Below are 21,736 nucleotides of genomic sequence, written 5' to 3' on the forward strand. Positions count from 1 at the left end.
CCTTAGCAGGATTGCTTTATTCGTCTGTGGATGTGCCTGGCCAATATTTTTGCACAACAGCTATGATGACACTGGATAATTGTGCCCCCCCCCCCCCAAAAAAAAACCCCAACAAAAAACAAAAACAAACAAACAAAACCCACAGACAATGATATATCTATAGAATATGTTGAAAAAAAAATGATAGCAGTGAAATTCACTTTCATCTTTGTTTACTGTGTCCATCTATCTGTTCTTTTCCGCTTATCCGATTCAGGCTGGTTGGGGGGCGGGGTTGGAAACTACTCGAGCTACTGTACAGAGAGGGGTAGGGTTCACCATGGATATGCTGCCCGACAGTCACAAGGCTAACACAGAGAAACAGACAACAGTTCACACTCACATTCATGGATGATCTGATATCCTCGTGTCGGTGTTGTTCCCACATCATAATAAATGTTGTTCCAGGTTCAACATTGCAAGTGACCAATCACATTGTTGTGACATCATACTTTTGCAAGCCAAGCCATTCATTCATTTATGACATTCCAGTGTTGCAAGGACAATATGTATAATGCTTACCGTTTATTAAAGAATAGTATCCTGAAATGAAAAGAATTCAAATTGCTGGATCGGCGGACAGAGGCGGTTTCTTGCACGTTAATTAGATTCTTTTTTTAAGGTGTTTTTTTCCAAAGTCGCAAAAGTATGATGTCACAACAATGTGATTGGTCACTTGCAATGTTGAACCTGGAACAAAATGTATTATGATGATGTGGGAACAACACCGACACGAGGATATCGGATCGTGCCACATTCATACGTAATTTAGAACCAATAATTAACCTAACACCACTTAGTGCACATCTTTGGACTGTGGAATGAAGTGGGGGTACACAGAGAGAACCCACGCAGACATGGAGATAATGAAACTCCACAAATAAAGGCCCCAGCCAGATGGTGGATTCAAACCCAGGACCTTGCTGTGGACAACAGTGCAAACCAACATACTTGAGAAAAATTAATTACCATATTAATATAATCAAAATATGAGTGTAGTCGATAACAATAACTGTATATTGGTATCCAAACAGAATAACTACACTAATAGTTAGTGCCTAACAGCCAAGAAAGGAACTTTTAAGCCATTACCAGCTAGGTTTTAACAGAGACCTAAGCTGGGTCTTTAATATAACATGTCTTTTTCATTTTAAGGCCAAATTAACTTTTTTTCATCACAATTTTCAGAATGATAGAAGGCAAATGTGGGGAACTGGTTGGTGCCATTACCCCTTTTTATGCTTACTGCTGGCCATCACCTTGTACAAACACAAAATGCCCACAACGGTGAGCTAACACTTATCAAGTGCAAACAGATCTTTCATCTGTCAGCGTCTCTGACTTGACTGTGTGCAGCAGTATGTTATTACTTCAGCAAGGTCATGAAGCAGTTCTGTTTCAATTTATCAACCAGGAGGCAGGCTAATATTATACTGACACTACTAGTTTGATTACCAGTCACTCATCTGGCAATGTTTTAAATATATGCTGGTAGTAGTATCCTAAAGCTGAGTATTTGCAGATTTTTTGCTTTATATAACTCAGACCTTCCCAAAATGTGTGTGTGTGGGGGGGTGGGGGTGGGGGGGGACAAAACGCTTGGACACTGCTAGCACAGGGCGCCCACAAAAACACAAGGCAAGACATGAAGCATCGCTGAATATGTTTCCAAACCAACTTCATTCTAAGCCAAAGACTAGAAAATATGGTGAAGCATATCTGCCCTTTGGGCTCCCCTGCAGAATTGGTTTTCCCTTCGTTGGGAGCACGCACTGGGCTCTTCAAATCACGGACAAACAGTATCCCACATTCTTGATTTTTAGTTCACAAACACTTGTGATGACTAACTACTGGTGACATTTTGGAGATGTTAGCTCTTTATACAGTAAAGTTACAGTGGGATACAAATAATATCAGGCTGATGCTGCCACAATTTGTTCCCCCGGTTCAAACCACAGACAAACAGTATCCCACAGTTGTTTATGTTTTTAAACCCATTTTGCACAGAGAGGCATTTTTTGAAAAATGTATTGATAGCAATGTTGAATATTATTACACAGGAAAAAAACAACTACAGTAAAATAATCACACCGTGATGCCTCTGCCTTTGTAAATAGAGGGACAGTAACTGTGTTTGTATATGTCTGTGAAGGTTCTCAGTCATCCAGGTCATCGTAGTCAAAGGAGCTTGCAAAGAAAAGCGTCTGGACTTCTTTAAGTTACTTGAAGAAGCTTCTCGGATGAGAGGTGAAACGTCTTCAAGTAACTTAAAGAAGTCCAGACGCTTTTCTTTGCAAGCTCCTTTGACTACGATGACCTGGATGACTGAGAACCTTCACAGACATATTGCCTTAAATTTTGGGAGGAACACCCTTCAACTGGTGCGGGAGTATGAAAGGGAAATAATCCAGTTTTTGAGATCCCTTCCCAGACGCCTTAACGCCCACTCACATCCTGGGTCATCTGATCCCAGGAATTCCCATGATAAGGCAGGGCCAGGTTTCACAATGAACTCACCCGAAACTCTGGCTGATTGGGACCCACACCCAGTTTCACACCTTGGCTCAGGCGATTAGAGGATCATCAGGGGTCCTTTTGTCCCTCTGTGGGGGGATACTCCCACTAGGTTTATATCTGGGACTCTCCACCATTTGACCTTAGAACTGAAGAAGCTTCTCGGATGAGAGGTGAAACGTCTTCAAGCAACTTAAAGAAGTCCAGACGCTTTTCTTTGCAAGCTCCTTTGACTGTGTGTGTATATCAACGCCAGTAAAACCAAGGAACTGGTGGTAGACTTCCGCAGGCACAAGCATTCTCCACTGCAACCACTGAACATCCAAGGTATGGCCATTGAGGCTGTGGACAGCTACAGGTACCTTGGTGTTCATCTGAACAATAGACTGGACGGGACTCATAACTCAGACGCCCTCTACAGGAAAGGGCAGAGCAGGCTGTACCTGCTGCGGAGACTCAGGTCGTTTGGGGTGGAGGGCCCACTCCTGAAGAAATTCTATGACTCTGTTGTGGCTTCTGCTATCTTTTATGGCGTGGTCTGCTGGGGCGGCAGCATCTCTGCTGGGGACAGGAAGAGACTGAACAGGGTGATCCGAAGGGCCAGCTCTGTTCTAGGATGCCCTCTGGACCCAGTGGAGGTGGTGAGTGACAGGAGAACGGCGGCTAAGCTGTCATCCCTGATGGACAACATCTCCCACCCCATGCAGCAGACTGTGACAGCACTGAGCAGCTCCTTCAGTGGGAGACTGCGGCACCCACGGTGTGGGACGGAGAGATTTCGCAGGTCTTTCCTCCCCACTGCTGTCAGACTCCATAATAAAGACTTTAACTGATCAAGCACACACATCCATACATATGCAATAATACTAAGTGCAATAATCCTTTCTGTCATCGTTGTATTTTTACTCAGTTGTATATAGTATTTGTATTTGTATTCTATTTTTATCTTATTGTATATTTATTTTATTTTATTCTACTGTATATAGTATTTTATTTTATTCTATTCTGTACAGTTGTGTACTGTATTTATTCTTATTGTATTCTAATTTTTGCCTCATAACTTTTGCACTGTCCACTTCCTGCTGTGACAAAACAAATTTCCCACGTGTGGGACTAATAAAGGTTATCTTATCTTATATGCAAGCGTGTAAAGCCTGCAGTTAGTCAGATTAATAGCATTTTGTCTCTATCTGCCATTCTGCAATTCATCTCATGTAAACAATAATGTGGCGCACAGCATGACGTGAAAAAAGGCACATACCTTTGACGTTGTGTGACGAACTCCGTATTCCTCGTCCACACGTAAACGCAAAAAAGGAGTTTTCAAAAATCTCCATTTTCGGTGATTCGAAATGCCGTTTACGTGTGGACGAAACAGCTGCGTTTTCAAAAATACCCGTGCAGGTGTGGACTAATAGTAGACATTAGTAGTTTATTTTCCTACTACCTGTAATTTATTGCAGATTACTTGTATTTGCTTAATTGTTTACTAAATGTTTGAGGTGTGAAATAAACCGCAATGGAGCAAAATATGGGTGTGTGTGGTTGGAGGATGTGTTTGTGCGTGTGCACGCGCGCGCGAACATTTTTCTTGTAAAACAAAGGGGGGCCTAGCAAAAACAAAGTTTGGGAACCACTGATCTAACTGTACATTCATCATCTTAGAATTCAATGCAACCATCTATTTTCTTTACTGCTTATCCAATTTAGGTTTGCAAGGGAGCTGGAGCCTATCCAGGCTGTCACAAACAGGGACACAGGGTACACCAAGTCTATCACAGGGCTAACACAGAGAGACAGAAACATTCATGCTCACACTAAGACCTACGGCCAGTTTAGAATCACTAAATACATGCATGTTTTTGGACTGTGGGATAAAATCGGAGCACCTAGAGACAACCTACACAGGAACGATTGATGGCAAAAAGCAAACACTGCAACGCCTCATCGTACAATTTTGGATGACCATTTGGACCAAAATAAAGCTATTTGAAGACACAGGCTAAAATAACAAAAAGATTATGAAAATTAGCATATATGGCTACAAGAGCTACACATGACTTCCATATATCTCTTGTTATGAGAAAATAAGCAATCACTGGTTTTTAAAGATCTCTACATTTTGTGATTTTCTGTTTTATATCTATTTTTAATCCATCCATTCGCTACCGCTTTTCCTTTTCAGCGTCGCGGGGGGCGCTGGAGCCTATCCCAGCTGTCGTAGGGCGAGAGGCGGGGTACACCCTGGACAGGTCGCCAGTCTGTCACAGGGCTAACACACAAGGACAGACAACCATTCATACTCACATTCACACCTAGTGACAATTTGGATTTTCCAATTAACCTATCCCCACAAGCTGCATGTCTTTGGACGGTGGGAGGAAGCCGGAGTACCTGGAGGGAACCCACGCAAACACGGGGAGAACATGCAAACTCCACACAGAAAGACCCCAGCCTGATGGTGGAATTGAACTCAGGACCTTCTTGCTGTGCGGCTATTTTTAATTTTATTTTTATTTTTAATTAATACAACACTAATGTGTTTGTTTCCGACCAAAACTACGAACCTTTCGACCAAAACTTTGAACTGCTGAGTTTCTCAACACTGAAGGGACAAAGTACATTAAAATGGCTACTTATCTCTATTTCTTGCTGACATTAGTCAGTGTAACGCCAGTAAGAGAGAAGAGAGAAACTTCTGTGCTTGTGCTCCATCATCACAAGTCAGAGCACCACACACAGTTGAAACGTGTCCTAGTTCAGAGTGTGGTGGCAGTGATACAGAGCGTAGTGCTAGTCTAACAATTTAGCCAAAGCAAGGCTCTTGACATTCTAATTAGGGAATTTTCTCCTCCAGTTCAGCAATGATGGAGCAGGGCTCTTTATCAGGCAGGCCAGGCCACATACCTGGCAAGCTCCAACATCCTAGTGAGCCAGACTATCTCAATGGCCCACATCCCTCCATTGCTCTCCATGGGCAAAATAAATGAACCACCAGATGTTCTAGTGAAAACTAGCCAAAGATGATGACTAGCTGAAGACTGATGAAAGAGATAGATTACAAAACACAGGCAACTTTAGTTCTTGTATAAGATTTGTCATTGGTATGTGGAAATAAATGCATGTTTTAAAGGAAAAATGTTTCTCTATTTAACTTCTTGTTCTTCCCAGCGTTAAATCACAGCTTTTCAAAGTGTTTCCTGATTTGTTCAAACCTGTGATCATACCTCTGAGCTATCATCTTTGAACATAGCAGCTTTGAAATTTCTATCTGACACTTGCACTCACAAGCACATTGAATGCAATTAATGAGCTTTAAACATGCAAACATAACCTTGGGAGAAACTGATTTTCACAAGAACATAAGACAGAGACAGCAACAAGCTGTAGAGAAAGTACTTAGGGCTGACAAGTGGCAGTAATTTTAAAGTCTTATCATCTGGGTTATTCGACTCATTAACGTAGCAGCAAGCATAGCCTAAAATAGCGGCACACATGCACAAATGCTACAATAGTGAAAACATCTACTGATGGCAAAGTACTTAAAACCAGCGCGCTTGTTAAGAGTTTTTGAAAATTTGATAACAGCTAAGATAACAGGGGCCTGACTAACTGAGGCCCACTGATCACTCTTGACTTTAAAGACAGCAACAGAGAGAAGACAAGTTCAGATTGCTTAATCGTGACATGACTGAAAGACTAAAAACTGGATCCTTTATCTCATAGCAGATGCAAGAAGAAAGAAGTTGTCAATGAGATGTGGCTGAAAGCTTAATAAGAGCTATTAAACAGCCCTTGTGTTAAGAATTATCAGTCCTAATATGACAAAACGGTAAAACAGCTAATATGTGCAAAATCAATACCTAATCTACATCTATTTTAGATACAGAAGCAGTTTAACATGAAAAGATGATTGATTAGAAACTTACCAACACCTTTTGATATTAGACATACGTATAGAAAACTCCAAAGATTTAGCCCAGATCTTTTTTATGAATATACAAACATGACTTGTATTTAAAAAGCAAAAAAAAAACAAAAAAAACAAACAAAAAAACACAATGCATTTGCCCCTCATTTATTTATTTATTTTAATACTAATGGACTCCAGTTTCCTTGTACCTGCAGAAATGTGAAAGCTTTTTTTTCCTTTTCCTTGCATTAATATGTGTCTGGCATGGCCAGAGTAAAGTGGCACTCATCATCACTGAACCAAATATTGACAGAAAGGCGAGCAAGGTCTCCGAAGTAAACACAGAAAATGGGAATAATTATAAGCATATTTGGGTCACAAAATGAGTCACATTATATTGACCAAGATGGATGTTGGCAAAGCAGGATCTATTCTTAATCTATTAAGATCTATTCTTAAGGGAGAGAGATTGTTTCTCTATTGCAGCCTCTGATGAGAAAGAATTATTATTTGTTTTCAGCGTTTTAACACATGAGGCTGCTGTTGGATCACTGGGAGGATGGACAGATGATATAATATGGCATTTCTTCTTGCAAAATCACTTTAATAACCAATTTGTTATCTAAATAGACTATTAATTTCCTAATTTGAAACTAATTGCTGTAGCCCACATTTGAGCCCTTATGAGTTAAACTGCATATTAGGGAGATAAATGGTGCTGAATGGAATTGTGAAAGTAAACCTTTCATCTAATGTGGAATACCATTGTTAGGGCTGCGCTTCGCAGGCCGCGCTGGTTTAGAGACTTATTCCCATGAACAAAGCAAGACAGAGCTCAATCCATTTTAACTTGCGAGGGGAGCTGATTGGACCAGGATCTTGGAGCTGCAAGCTCCTCACCTGATGTGTCTATGAGCATGTGTATGTGTGTAGGAAACAGAAGTCAGCCTTCATCCTAAAGATCTAATCATCTTGCTAAAGATCTAATAATTTTGCACAATGACAATCATATTCATCCACAATTCTCTAACAACCATCACAGCATTTTCTGATTTACCTTTATGACTGAGCTAATTTTTCTCCTGGAATTTGTGTTTCCACTTCCATCTGTCAATCTCCATTTCTACACAACCTTATCTGTCCGTGTGTATCTGTCTCTCATTTCCCACCATTAAACCTTCAATTTTTTGCTGTTCTTTAATCTGACACCCTCTTATCGATATTACAGTCTGTCTTCCCTCCTTCGATACACCCATTAAGCCCACTTAAACCAGTAATATGGCAGCTGATCAGCACGCGCTGATTATATGACAGATCTTCGTCAATCAAGTGGAAGCAATCGGGGCTGACGTCTTTCAATCACACAGTCAAGACTTCTACAAGTGCATAAATGTTATTTGCATTATTAGTTCATCTTCTGTGCTGAAAAATGTTCAGGAAAATGTTCCTGAATGATTGGACTCATTGTGATCACCCACAAACTTTAATCTGAATTTAAAACAGTTTTTCTATCACTAGGATTTGGTATGCTTTTTCACTTCTCTTTTTTGGTTTCTTGGCAACAGTAGTTGTTTTTGTCACCTTCCTGCCACCTCTCTGTAATTTTCTGTGATTGGTCTAAAATTTAACATAACTAGCAGTGATGCCTTGCAAAAAAAAAAAAAAAAAAAAGCATCCCTTTTCCTGCCATTTTCATCTCCTTGGTTTCCTGTTTCTGTTCAGCACTAGATAAGGCCGTCTCTTATCTTTCATCCATGTCCACGCTCCTCCAATGCACAAACTTTCTTTTATGTGACTTTCTCTTTATGAATTTTCCAGCAATCACTTTTAAATAATTCCTTTTCATTCACCACCTCCATGCCAACTTTTATCAAGCTTTCCCCTTTCCTCATCCTCTCTAATTCCCTCATCCTCTAATACATCAATCCATAACTGTCAACCCGAGTCCTTTGCTCTTGTCTCATGATTCCCCAGCCACACTGTAAGTGATCAAATGCTCCACCAAGCCAATCAAGCTACACTAGTGGTCATATCACTCGTTATGTGCAGAAGCACTAAATCAATACTATTCCTCATCGCACGCAAGGCCACACACATACACCACTACAGAGTAGAACATGTGAGGTGTGTCCCAGTGCTGTGGGCCCGTGATAAATCATCCAGCCAGTTCTATTCAGTCTGCCACCCCTCGCAGCTGCCTACAGACCAAGAGTAGTGACTCTGATGCCTTGAGGCAACTGCAAAGCCGCAACTCTAATCTTTACAAGCTACAATAGCCTGAGGTAATCAAACTATGAAAATTAAGTCCACGGTCATGGATTGCATCAACCTTCCCCATTCTCTGTGATTCTCAACTATTTGATCTGACAACACTGGCTTGTTTTGGGGGGGGTTGTGCAGCAATTTTACATCACTGTTATGACCATTTCTGGAGTGAAATGTTTTTTGTCTCTCTCTTCATAACAACACATATACAAATAAATATAACCATTATACAGGAAACCCACTCTAAAATGCATTATAGTCACATTATTCTTCATATTATTGTGACAGCTTCCTTTCTAAACAATACTGTGATCTGCATATAAAATGCCATTAAGTTATTTTGGGGAGTTTGTGTGTGGTCATAAACCAGGCCAGGCAAACCAGCAAACAAAGAAACATCATGTGAGCTCACCTAGCAAAGCTGACATGTTCTGGAAAATTCTGAGCAGCTCTGGAGTGATGGCTGGACTGTTCTCCAAAGTCACCAACCTGCATGATGACATGATGAGAGGCAAACAAGGGCAAAGTAATGAGATGAGAGAGAAAGAGAAAAAAAACAAGAAGTAACAAAAGAGATGTTCATTAGATTAGAGATGGCAAAAGAACATGGGATGAGAAACAGCAACACGACAAATATTACAGGAAGAGAAAGAAGGTCACGGGGATTTAAAACGGAGGAAAAACGAGGAATTATGAAGGTTGTGTACAAAGAAAAAGACAAAATATCATAAAAGCAACATCGAATGGCTAAATTTTGGCTATAAATGAAGTCCACTAAGAAAATGGAAGTTGTAGTCTATATAAAAAGAACTAATATTAGGGATCTAAAAAGAAAATGTTTGAATACACAGTTCATTCACATTTGTAGCTTACTAAATGTGTTATTGACACATCATCAGGATATTATAAGCACAACATAACCTTAGAAGCAAACAATAACAACAAAACAACCCAATTTCGACTGTAAACCAAGCAAACAAATATATAGGGCACCACTGTTTATCAAGTAGACTAAAAGATAGGAAAATAGATATAAGACTGAGGGTTTCTACTGCAAGACAGACACGGCATGCTGAATGCTGAACAGTGAAGCTCTCCAGCGCGGCAGACAGGAAAAGAGAGATTAAGTAGGACGTTAAAAAGCAAATGGATGATAAAAGAGCAATATAGGGTAACCCTGACAAATTCTCTTCTGCTGAACTGAACCTTTTGGAGGTAATGCATTTTCAAAAGTGAACATAGTGTATTGTAGCAGGCACCTTCATTAAAATGGTACATTCCCAAATATTAAGATAAAGTTAAGATTGTGGTTGAGCTGCATGAATTAACAACACCTGCATTTAACTCAAGAATAGATGCCTTTGAAAAAGAAAACTGAGAGTCAGTAAATGAGGCTGATGTTTAACATGAGAAAAGGACTCCGGTGAAATAGAGTGACAAAGACAGCTATATCCAAAGTATCTAGTGTCCTGATGGGAGTGTGTACAAGTCATAAATGTTAGTGTACTGCATATGTCTCTATACCAAAGCTCCAGCCCATCCTCCAGCAAATACACATGTGGCGGCTGCGAAACATCAGTGCTCAACTGGATGACAGGAAGAAGAAAAGGGTACAGGTTCTTGCTTTCTGCCCCGAGGCCCTGTGAGAACACAAAGATACAGGAAGTCAGTTTGTGTGCTTCAGTTTAATGGGTTTTCCTTGCAGATAACTTTAGCAGAACGGTGTGGAATAGAGACACATCGGCTTATCCAAAACCTGACACACCCTTCCCCAGCAACTAGTGAAAGACCATACCTCAGTGAATCAGGTTAACAGGGAGGAAGCTCTTTGTAAGCACAGAATGTTTCTTTGGCTGCAAAATACTTGCCTTAGGGTGCAAGAGTTGTTTATGGATTTATTTTTTAAAATCCTCACTTTATATCCCTTTAAAACACTATGGACCTATTAAGTTCGATTTCTGGGAAAAAAGCATGTCCTGGAACTAAGTCAGAGGTCGTTTCTTGGTCGTTTCGATTTTAATGACGTTTAAGATGACACAAGAGTAAGAAATGACGCAACTTCCCCTTGGGAGATTTTTTTCTTGGCAAAGTGTACTTCACAAGCCCTTTGTTACTAATGCACTGGACATCTGTATGTGGCCATACTGTAACACAGAAAAGGGGAATGAGCAACCGAGTAGTGTGTCATTTTGACCTCAATAGTATCGCACTGCTTTTAACTAATAGGGGGCATAAAACAGTGCTACTGGAAGCAAAGATGAAGACTTTAAAACCAAACTCATATTTCAAGGTACATTACCGCAGCTATAATGCTGGATTTGACTGTAAGAAAGGACACAGCTCAACACACATTCAGCTCTACATGATTGTTAGTGTTGTTATTGTTTCTGGAGGAAAATCTGGTCATCTAGTAAAGATTCTGCATCCCTTTTTCCAGATGTGTTTGGGTCAAATGCAACAGCAACATATCCAGAGTATGACCAACCATTTGATTAATGTTTCAACCAGGCTATAGACTATATCAATTTGGCAACACATAGTATAATTGAAATAGCTAAACTGAATGCTTCACTCAACATATCACAGAGAAACAGAGTTTGCATTTTCAAATTATTAAAAAATAAAAAATAAAAAAATAAAAAAGCAGATTCCCTGTACACTTTCCTGGCCAAAAAAGTCACACATGTCAATATTTAGTTGAACCATCTAAAGCTGGCATCGTTTCAATAAGCAAACCCCTGCAGTCTTTATCTTTCAAACTTGGGCCGTCTACCAGAGGCCTGGGAGCTTCAGGGTCCTGCGAATTATCTTTGTCTTTTCTAAGCTGTGTTCTTCTGGACGAATCTCAGATGTGGCTCTTGGGATCTGCTGGAGCCATTTGTCCAGTTTGGGGATCACTGCCCTGAGTGCTCCGATTATCGCAGGACCACTATTACATTCTCCTTCCACATCTTCTCTAGCTCCTCTCTCAGCCCTTGGTAAATCACAAGGTTCTCATCTTCTTTCTTCCTGATGTTGGCTAGCACTTGGGAGTGATACATCTATCACTATAGCCTTCTCCCTCTGCTGTCAGTTTAAATATTTAATCGCAATTAATTGCGTGATTCCCTACAGTTAGCTCAAGACTAATCATAAATTAATCACAGATTTCTTTATCTTTTCTAAATGCACCTTAACAATATTTTTTTCACGTTTCAATATCAGCACGGAGGTGGACAAACAGACCTGCTTTAGTCACATGTATATTTATGTAATACTGCTCAGAATATTCTCCAGAAAAATCTCAAGGGTACTGCATGCTCAAAAAAATATGCCAAAAGTAGACTTAAGCATATACTTCCTCACAATATAACTGCCTGCAAGACATAGCCACCCATGTAGCTATGGCTGTTGAAAGTTTGTCCCTTGTTTTAGATTGTTCAGGCGCCTCAGTTGAAAACTGTCCAGCATTGTCTGCATCAACATGTTATTATCACATTAACGTCAACAGCCCTTATCTCTGTGTGCGTGTGTGTATATATGTAAGTATATATGTGAATACACTGTCTGAGTGACTTCAAACAATAACACGGTTATTGAACTGACAAGAAAAAAGTCATCCAAATTCAGTTCAAAGTTTGTTTCATAAAAGGCAAAAGACAACCTTCCTTTAAGCAAAACTGTCAGCAGAGTTAGACAAGTACACAAACACGCACACACAGCAAAAAAATAAATACTTACATAAATCAGAATACACACAAACACACAAGTCAAGCACTCAAAGTTACCAATTATAGTGCCAACAAACACAATTGTTCTAAATTATGGATTATGCCCTCTGAAGCATTTCTCACCCTTGATACCTCACTTCCATCTTTCTTCACACATACACACAAACTCCTCTTGATGAAAACTTAACCACTATCTGACACCATGGCCTTTTAAAGCACTCTATCACTTTAAGCTTTACACATCCACTCTGTGTATTTATAGAGAACACAAGATCATTTGGAAGAGGATAAGGGAAAGATGCTGTTGATGATGCTAAGTGCTTGGGCACAGTCCCACTTTGGGGGTGTCAGCTCCTTTTATGCAGTTAAAAAGCAACTCCCCATAAAAAAGATCAAATACGAAGAGCCTGACTTAGCATGAGGTTGTGGTAAAGTTAGGATTATCGCAAGCTTAAAGTAACTGTTAAGATTAGGCAAGTACTGGTTATGGTTAGAATACATCTTAAAAGTCTGTATTAAATGTATTAAATGAAAAAAAAGAAATTAGCATGTGGCAACACAGTTAGATAATCTAAGGCCCTTCAGCTGCAGATTTTCATTTCGTTTGCCAGATGTGTACTCTTGTTACTCTCCCAGAGGAAACATGTTTGTATCACCAGGCATTTCATTTCCCACCATGAGCTAATGCAGCCACACAGGGGTCCAAATCTTATTCAAGTCTGAGATAAGCACCTTCAGTCCATAACAGCATTCTTCTTGGGACAAATGTTCTTCTCACTATTTAAGTTTATGGGGTTTCTCATTACTGATATCTCCAAATTAAGTTGCAGATATTTGCAATCTGCAGCTTAATTCTCACAACCCACAACTCCTATTATCTCCTGATATCTTTAATTCTAATAATAATCAAAATCAGGTGGATATCGTCTGACTTTGACTCTGCTCATAGTTGAAATGTAATTAATTATTTGAAAGAGGCACCAGCTGTGACCCTGGGGTCCTTTGGGAAATTAAACAACAGACCACTGAATATTAATATTGAGATTTTTGCCAAGAGTGTTTTGAAAGGATCTTGAGAATGTGTACCTACAACAAGGATTAAAGCTCTGGGGATTGTGAAATCCACAACTAAACTGAAATTTAGTCAATCCTGATGTTTTGGATTTTTGTGTGTGCTGTTGTTGTTTTTTTAAGAAAACTGTGAATCACACTTATAAACTTAATCACTGTAAAGTTGATACGACAGATCAACTTGTTGTTTAACATTTTGACTCCTCATACTAATCAGTCAATTCACTCAATTTATTTGAATTGAATAAGTGTGTGAATACTCGATTTGCAAAAACTGGACCGACTAATGCAAAAATAATAAATTGTAAATTTGAGATGCACCATACCTGTACCAGTTGGATAAGTGTAGTTAGTATGGCACACCGAAGCATGTTGTGTTCTTCAGATTGCTTCCAGAGCAGAGGCAGGTATTGAACTAGACAGCCTACATAGGGCCGTATCTGAAAAAGAATCACATTAGATGGCAAATAAGAAGCAAAGAAAATGCTCTGCAACTTAAGTTGCAGGTTTCACAACAGTTGCAACTCATGTTCAATTCACATCAGACTCCCGTGGATTTGCAGAAATTAAAAGTCTCATTTGGGAGCAGAAAAAGCGACAATGGTGAATTCTGATTCGCTGCTGTCTCAGCAAAGTGTTATGCATATTTACTGCATGCCCAAACAAACTTTGAGACTACTCGGGCATATTTTCTCTCAAAATTTTCTTAATATTGTATACAAACTTGGCATAAGAAAAACAAACAGCCATCCAATAAGAAAGTTTTGGGGGGGGTGTTTAAGTGAGAAATTGAGATCCCTTTCCTCTTATCCTCCCTGGCCTCCCTAGAAGCCCAAATCAGTCACTTCAAAACACATTTCAGAGGAAAAGCTGGGTACATAAAATACTAGACAGGTAGGTGAAAATTCATAATATTTTTTTTCTTTTAAGTCTGTTTGTCAGCAATGCGAAAATTTAATGTGCCAACTTCATAATCTGCAAAACCTCTTATGGAAGCAAATTTTGTTGACACATGTTGTCAGTGTCTGTAGCTCCACAGCAGCTAAGGCATTACATTTTACCAAACTATAGAGGATATGACACATGCACAGTTCATGAAAAAACTTCTGTCTTCAATCATCCTTCACAAAACACTGTTCTAATACCAAAATGGTATCATATCCATTTCCGTTCTTAGATTACATCAAATCTTTTGTTTAAATCATGTAAATATCTGGGTAGTTAGAGACTAATTGGATGCCATCACTGTCATTCCTGTGTGAAATTACAAAATGTGATGGCACACTGTGCAATTTAGGTGCAGTTACTTTGCAGCCAGCCAACTCCAGGACATTTGAGTATGGCACTGAATTAACAACTACAGAAACTATTCTGCCTTTTCTTGTACTGACTTGTGCTAGCCCTTTCTATTCCCTATAGTGGCTATGTGGCCGAGCTGAAGACCCCACACTGGGATTTTTTGCTCGATTACACCTTTATGAGGAGCCACCTAGGAGCAGAGAGAACAGTAAAAGAAAGAAAGAAAATGCTGTGGAGCCTTGAGGAGAAAGATAAAAAGCGAGAAAAACAGACCCACAAAACCACCCTAGGATGACATTTGTGAGACTGACAGCATAAAAAGTAGCTAAATCTCATATCTGTTATCATGTTCATTTCAACTCAACCCATAGTCGTGGTTTCATTGCCTAGTTCCTCAACTGCTGCCACTCTTTGCGGGTTCAAAATCCCTCATGAGAACGGTTAGAATATTAATGGGATTTCCAGTGACATTAGAAGTTTAGCCAAGACCAGTGACTGGGGGAAGTCTTAACCAGATTGACAGTTTGCTAGGATAAAAGCCATTTTTGTGACAGATTTAAGTCAAGGAATTATTTAAGGGATGGCACTTAAAATGGATCTGAATAGAACGTAGGGGGGTCAAAAGGAAAGGCATTTTTTTCCAGGGCTGGCAGTTAAATGGATTAAAACAACTTAATGGATGCTCAAAAAATCTAATCCATATGGTTACAAAAGCATTGCAGTGGCAGAGGAGAGACTGTATCTTCATTGTAAATGAGAGCAGACATCAGAACAAGCGCTGCTTGAGGCTTTGTGATTTACAAAGAATCAAGATTTGGGCTTTATCTTTTAAGACAGATGGCCGTTTTACCTTGGTGGTGTGGGTATAGTACAAGGTGACTGGTGATTTGTATCTGTGATTTGATGTTTTTTAACAGCTTCACATGTCCCCTGCAGAGTCCAAGTCAATAAGTACAATTTGTGGAGTTACACTTCAAAGAGCACTGCCAGAATATATCTTTTCAGATGTCGAACACAAGGGCTCCTTCAAAGACACTTTGGAGTTTGCCTCAACTTTTCATACCGTAAATGTCATCGTGCAGTAATATAAAGATGCATATTACTTAAGGAAAACTTCTATCTGATATCAAACATCTTACCTGGATGCCTACTCTCTCGATGACGCAGGAGATGACATGGAGCACCTGCATTTTAGTGTCGCACTCTGTTACCTGCTGCAACAACTGGAAGAGCAGCCCAAAGATGGACTCAAGATACTAAACAGGGAGACAGAATTTAAAATGTCAGACATAAATACTGATGTCTAAAAAACCTTTTTTGGTGTTTTCTAAAACTTGAATTTCAGAAACTTGTACTCACTGGAAGGAATTGTTCTGTCCGGAACTCAAAGTCATCGACAGGTGATCATGAGTTAAAGAAGAAGTCAAACTTTAGGGTAGACAGATGTAAAAGCAATTCACCAAGATACACTCAACCATTGTACATTTGCTTTTGCAAGGTCGCAGTCAGTTTACAATAACACTCAAAAGAATGATAAATTCATGTGCTGCTGAAGTTAACTACCCTTATTTTCAAATAGGCCTATCAAAAGGATATTGAGTTTAAGAGTTGTAGCCGTCTCAATCCGCACCTATAAGAGGGGGGAAAAAACATGGCTCAGCAGGTAAAATTAAGCATCACATTATCCATCTAAACCGATACAAACAAACTCACATCGGGCGAGAAAAAATAGAAACCATAAACCTAAAGTAAAACAACTTTTCAGAAATAAACAAAGCTAGTTTGCAAGGTACCATGTTAGCCTAATAAAGGCCATCGAAGTGGCTGCTCAGCTTTCTGTATCACAGCAGCATAATCTGGCAATGAGTATGATGGCAGAAGGTTAAAGGTTAGCAAAAAAACTTAAATGCCAGTCTACTAACATGTCTCAAGCTTTAAATTCACATGCCTGTTTGGGTATATTCAGGTAAGATAACCCAGAACAGTCATAGGTCATACGTCTAATGATCAGTTACAACTCTCAGGTTATTGCCTGTAAACTAACAAATGAGCACAATTTGGGTGAAGAACCCTTAGGTGATCAGTGAGAATTTGCTTAAATCTGTTACTGTAGGAGGAAAAGAAAATCTTGTGAATTATGGACAGATGGACTGTGGACACATCAGCATGGCATGAACTTATTGGTCCTTTGGCCAGATTTGCTAACCCAGATCTGAGAAATTCTTTTAATACAACAAATCAATATGTGTGATTTTGACTATTTTGTTACGGTTGGAATGTTATCGTTTTTAGCCTGCAAACATTTTTGCAAGGTCTGCATAGCAAATTTCCCCAAAAAGGTGCTTAAATTGCATTTTCCCTTCCACGATAATACAAATGGGGTTTCAAATCTGGATCACAGATCATTTCATATTCATACACTGACTGGAAAACTCAATTGGCCTCTGTCTTTCTGTTTGTGTTGTACAACACACACACACACACACACACACACACACAAAAAAAAGTTCTTTATGAATATGGAGCACCCCATTGATCTGATCTTGACCCTCAGATTTTCTCTCAATACTTCTTATCTTGACTAAAAAATATTGACAGTTTCACAAGCATTACCATCATCATTTATGCACATAACACAATCATTTTCAAACAACACGAGTGCAGAGTTAAATAATCTTCTTTGATTTTTAGAGTTACTCTGTTAGGGTAAAGCCAGAAAACTGCAGAAATCAAAATTTTAATGAACAAGATTTGTGTTCTCCATTCTTATGACACACACACACACACACACACACACACACACACACACACACACACACACACACACACACACACACACTGCTTCCACCACGTCAGTCATATCATAATTTATCCTCCTTATTTTCATGCATATTTCTACATGTATAAAATACTGCCAAATCCAAATAAAATGTAAAATTGTTCTGTTTTTTTTAAAGGACAATAGTAAAAAGAAAAGGCGTTTGCATTTAATTTTTAATTCAGAAATCACAAATATCTATAAAATCCTGAGCCATTTTTACTGAAGATTTTGGTCTCCATTTATTCTGCCTCATCACATCATGCCAAGTCAAGGTTTTGGAATTACTGGCACCAAACCAGTGGTATGATCACACTCACACTGGCACATTTTCCTCAATTATTAATTGACTTACTCAAATAAGCAGCATAACAACTTCTCCAGCTTGTGGTGTTTATACTTTTCTAACACTATGAACAGCTCATATTTCTGAAGCACAGAAAATAAACTGATTCTCATATTATGTTTTATTTTTAAAAAATGACATGACAGCAATAACTGTAAGTAAGCATAATCTAAGGTCTGCATCTCTTTGGTAATTAACTTACAACACACACACTTGACACTAGGCAGCAGCTTAGTCAAAATATAAGCTGTATGATATTTGTCCACTAAACAGATCTGATACATTTGGCCATTTTAAATGAATACAATCATTTGTATAACAATAATAATATGGGCTAACAATATTATAAATCCATAGACAAAAATTTGAAGCATCTGTTCTATACTGAAAATACAGGTGACGAACAAAACAAATGGAAAAAGTACATTAATGAAAGATAAATCTGAAATTCAGACAGTCTGGTTTAGACACGAAGAAAAAACACAGCCCTTCTGTCTGCATGTTCATAAAATACTGAATATGGTTTTAATAATTCCGCATACATTAACCAGCAACAAAAGGAGTATGTTGATGAAGTGGGCTCTGCAAGTGCCATCAGCACTGGCCTTGTTGGCAATTGGAATACTTATGAGTGAAACTACATTCTAATTCAACAAAGCATAGAGAAAACCATGGGTTAAAAGATGGAGATAAAATACTCAGATGGGTCTTATACAAAAACATACGTATTGTCCGACACTGTTACATGAAACATTCACTTTAAAATGTTACTGATGTTCAAAATATCTGAGGGGTTAAGAAGCCAAAAATAAAAAAATAAAAATAAAATTCATCAGATTTATGCCAACTATAAAAGTAACTGAAGGTCTAACCAGGGAAAACTTACATTTAACCAACTCAGTGAATCTGACTAAGATAAAAGTAACGTGAAAAAGCAACACCAAATCCAAAACAATCATCTGGAGTAAAATGATAATGAGCATCATCTAAAAAACCTACATGCATATTAAGTAACACAAATGCATATCCTCTTCTGGAAAATATTTCAGCCAGTGCTCACTGAAAAATTCTAAGTGTTAATTAAAAAAAAAATGCTGGCAGATAAGCAACAGCCATTTCCACAATTTGTAGTTACCGATGAGTTAAGTTGCTTTATAATACATCATTATAATACAAATTAATGATTAGTGTTCACATAAATACATGTATGTTGTAACGTGCGGTGGAGATGAAGCCAGCCGCGGAGATGTGCAGGTGGATAGCGAATGAGCAACAGCTTCTGACTTTCCAAAAAGTACTCATTTATTTACAATATCAAAAATAAAAGTGCTACCTCTACCACACATTACTAAAGAGCACACTAGTCCGCGTACACACGGGAGCATCCATTACAGGAGGAGTGCGAAGAAGAACAAAAAAAGGGGGTGACACCAGTCGTGAGACAGGAGGCGCCGCCATGTGGTGATACACTGCATTACAATAGCAACTGTTACAATGTGTATGTATGTGTAAAAGCTTAAGGAGTTAAAAGCTTAAACTCACCACAAGACTATTTTTAACCTTTACTAAGACTCTGTGAGTAAACAAACAAGAATGCTGCAAAAACTAGAACACCTTGAAGAAAATGAGGAGATAAAAAAACAAAAAAACAAAACTGTCACAATCCAAGTAATATGCATCTGTGATTTAGCTCATGAATGCCACTGATGGATGCTAATAAAGCGTGTGCATGGATGGCTGTCTCACATATAAAGCTCCCGGAGTGCGCAACACTACCACAGAAGTCTGCGGAAACTATTTAAGAGAGCATGCTTGTGATAATCAAAATGTTAATCTGATCAAGACACCGAGGGCCACTGCCTTATCACCCTTTCTAACAGTAAATGGCACCATAAATTACAAAAAAGCTCATCATATTGCATTCAGTACAATGACTGAGGCCATTAACTCATCGGGAAAGTATTACAGGTCACAGATCATGTTGTTTTTCCCATAGACTTCTGCACAATTAGACTTCTTTATGCAACCAAATGGGCTTCCTTTTTCCATAACAATGAAGAGTTTGCTGCACTGCAGCATGAGCTCCTACATCTATCTTTTAAATACAATGCGACTATGACAAGGCGCTTCAGTCTAATTTTTGGACACAAGATGTCATAATTAAATAAGTGAATAACTTTCCAGGTTAATAAGGAAAACAGAGCAGCAACAAGGATATTAACAACTTAGATTGTTTATAAGTCTCGAGGTTTGATTAACAATTCATTCAGGTAAAGACTTTCTAATTGGCCCCGAAAGATACTGATCAGGAACTACAACATGATTAATGAGCTGGTCAGTTATGTAAATGCAAGTTTGTACGAGGAAATGCCGCTGAAATGGTAACAGCACTGAAATTAATCTCTACTTTATATCACAAACGATTTACAAAACCCATTTACCTACACAGGGTGTAAATAAGAGTAAAATAGATAATACTGGCATGTAACTAAATTATCACATTAAGTGCGCATTCTTTTAAGTGCAATAAAAACCATCTGTGCACAACATCTGGATCAAAGCAGCCAAACGTATATAAGGTAACACCACACAAATTATGATCAAAGTTCAGGCTGGACCTTTAAAAAGCAAAAATCATTAGTGATTTCAATTAGGCTAAATTTGATATAGTGGCGCTACACATTTAGACTACCTAAGAGGCAGAACAAGACATGTCTGTTTGAACTATGACATGCTGCCTTCAAGCTACAATCACTGAAAACATTATCAAGCTATTTTTTTCCCCCTCCTGTTTTGCCAAGAATATCACTATAGCAAATTTCCTTGATCTATCATGACATCATTTTGAGGCTCACTTCACTACAACTTAAATTTTGTTTCGGTAGAACAAAGACAAATCTGAGGCCAGCAGATTGTGCGAGTGTGAGTGGTGGGGAGTTGAAACTGTTACAACTGTTTTGATATTTGTACTCCCCAAGACATCTGAGGGATTACAGCAGTGCTCATCAATTGGCATATGAGATGTGCCTTTATTAGTCAAGAAGACTGCAGGCTTTTGCACGGCATAGATTTTTAGGTTATCTAAGTGACTTATATATCATGTTTAACCTGAGTAGCGAAAGACGGTGGTGGGTTTGAAAACGATTTGCCGGGAGTCCGGTGTTCTCACCAGCTCTAGTGAGCTTTGCCCCCGGCTAGCTATCGAGCTCGTCGGGACGCTTTGGAAAATATGTGGTGTCTTGATAAACTGAGCAGATATTTGAGGTTTACACAGCTACATTCTCGCCTGAAAATATGTTAAACGTTTATTTTGTGACCCAGAAAGAATAATAAGAGTAATATTAAAACTAACTAGCTGCCGCCATTGGAAACTGAGCAGGGCAGCGCTATGAATTCTGGGATAGGTTGGGCCACAAAGTATACACCCGACCCATCCTTCAAATCTGGGGAAACGAAGGCCGCATTTTGTCGGAGTCTTCAAATTTGGACAGTCTTTGTCATGTCGCTGTAACGTAATCGGCCTACAATTGCACAGGAGGATGCGGTTCCTGAATTTGGACACAGCTACGATACCGGACACTGCTTCTTCTTCTTCTCTGTTTCAGTCCGTTATTACACTCTTAAATCCTACTACTTATTCCTACGTCTTACAAAGCTTCAAACGACGCGTCGACTATTAAATTAGTCGTCGATGATTTTGATAGTCGACGTAATCGTGACTAATCGACTAATCGTGGCAGCCCTAAAGTACACACGTTTTT

The 21,736-nt window shown here is 38.9% G+C and overlaps 1 protein-coding gene across 1 annotated transcript in view; it reads right to left on the reverse strand.

Moving 5' to 3' along the window:
* The window catches only part of ipo11 (importin 11), a 128,974-nt gene that overhangs the window by 46,886 nt on the left and 60,352 nt on the right, over positions 1-21,736 (reverse strand). The window contains exons 17-22 of the mRNA XM_082553246.1: positions 16,408-16,441; positions 16,171-16,211; positions 15,951-16,067; positions 13,839-13,952; positions 10,256-10,371; positions 9,144-9,220 (exon numbers count right to left, since the gene is read on the reverse strand). Of these exons, the coding sequence (XP_082409372.1) occupies positions 9,144-9,220; positions 10,256-10,371; positions 13,839-13,952; positions 15,951-16,067; positions 16,171-16,211; positions 16,408-16,441 (499 nt within the window). The remainder of the gene's footprint in view (positions 1-9,143; positions 9,221-10,255; positions 10,372-13,838; positions 13,953-15,950; positions 16,068-16,170; positions 16,212-16,407; positions 16,442-21,736) is intronic.

Source organism: Aulonocara stuartgranti (assembly GCF_965226115.1).
Source record: "Aulonocara stuartgranti genome assembly, chromosome: 12".
Lineage (NCBI taxonomy): Eukaryota > Metazoa > Chordata > Actinopteri > Cichliformes > Cichlidae > Aulonocara > Aulonocara stuartgranti.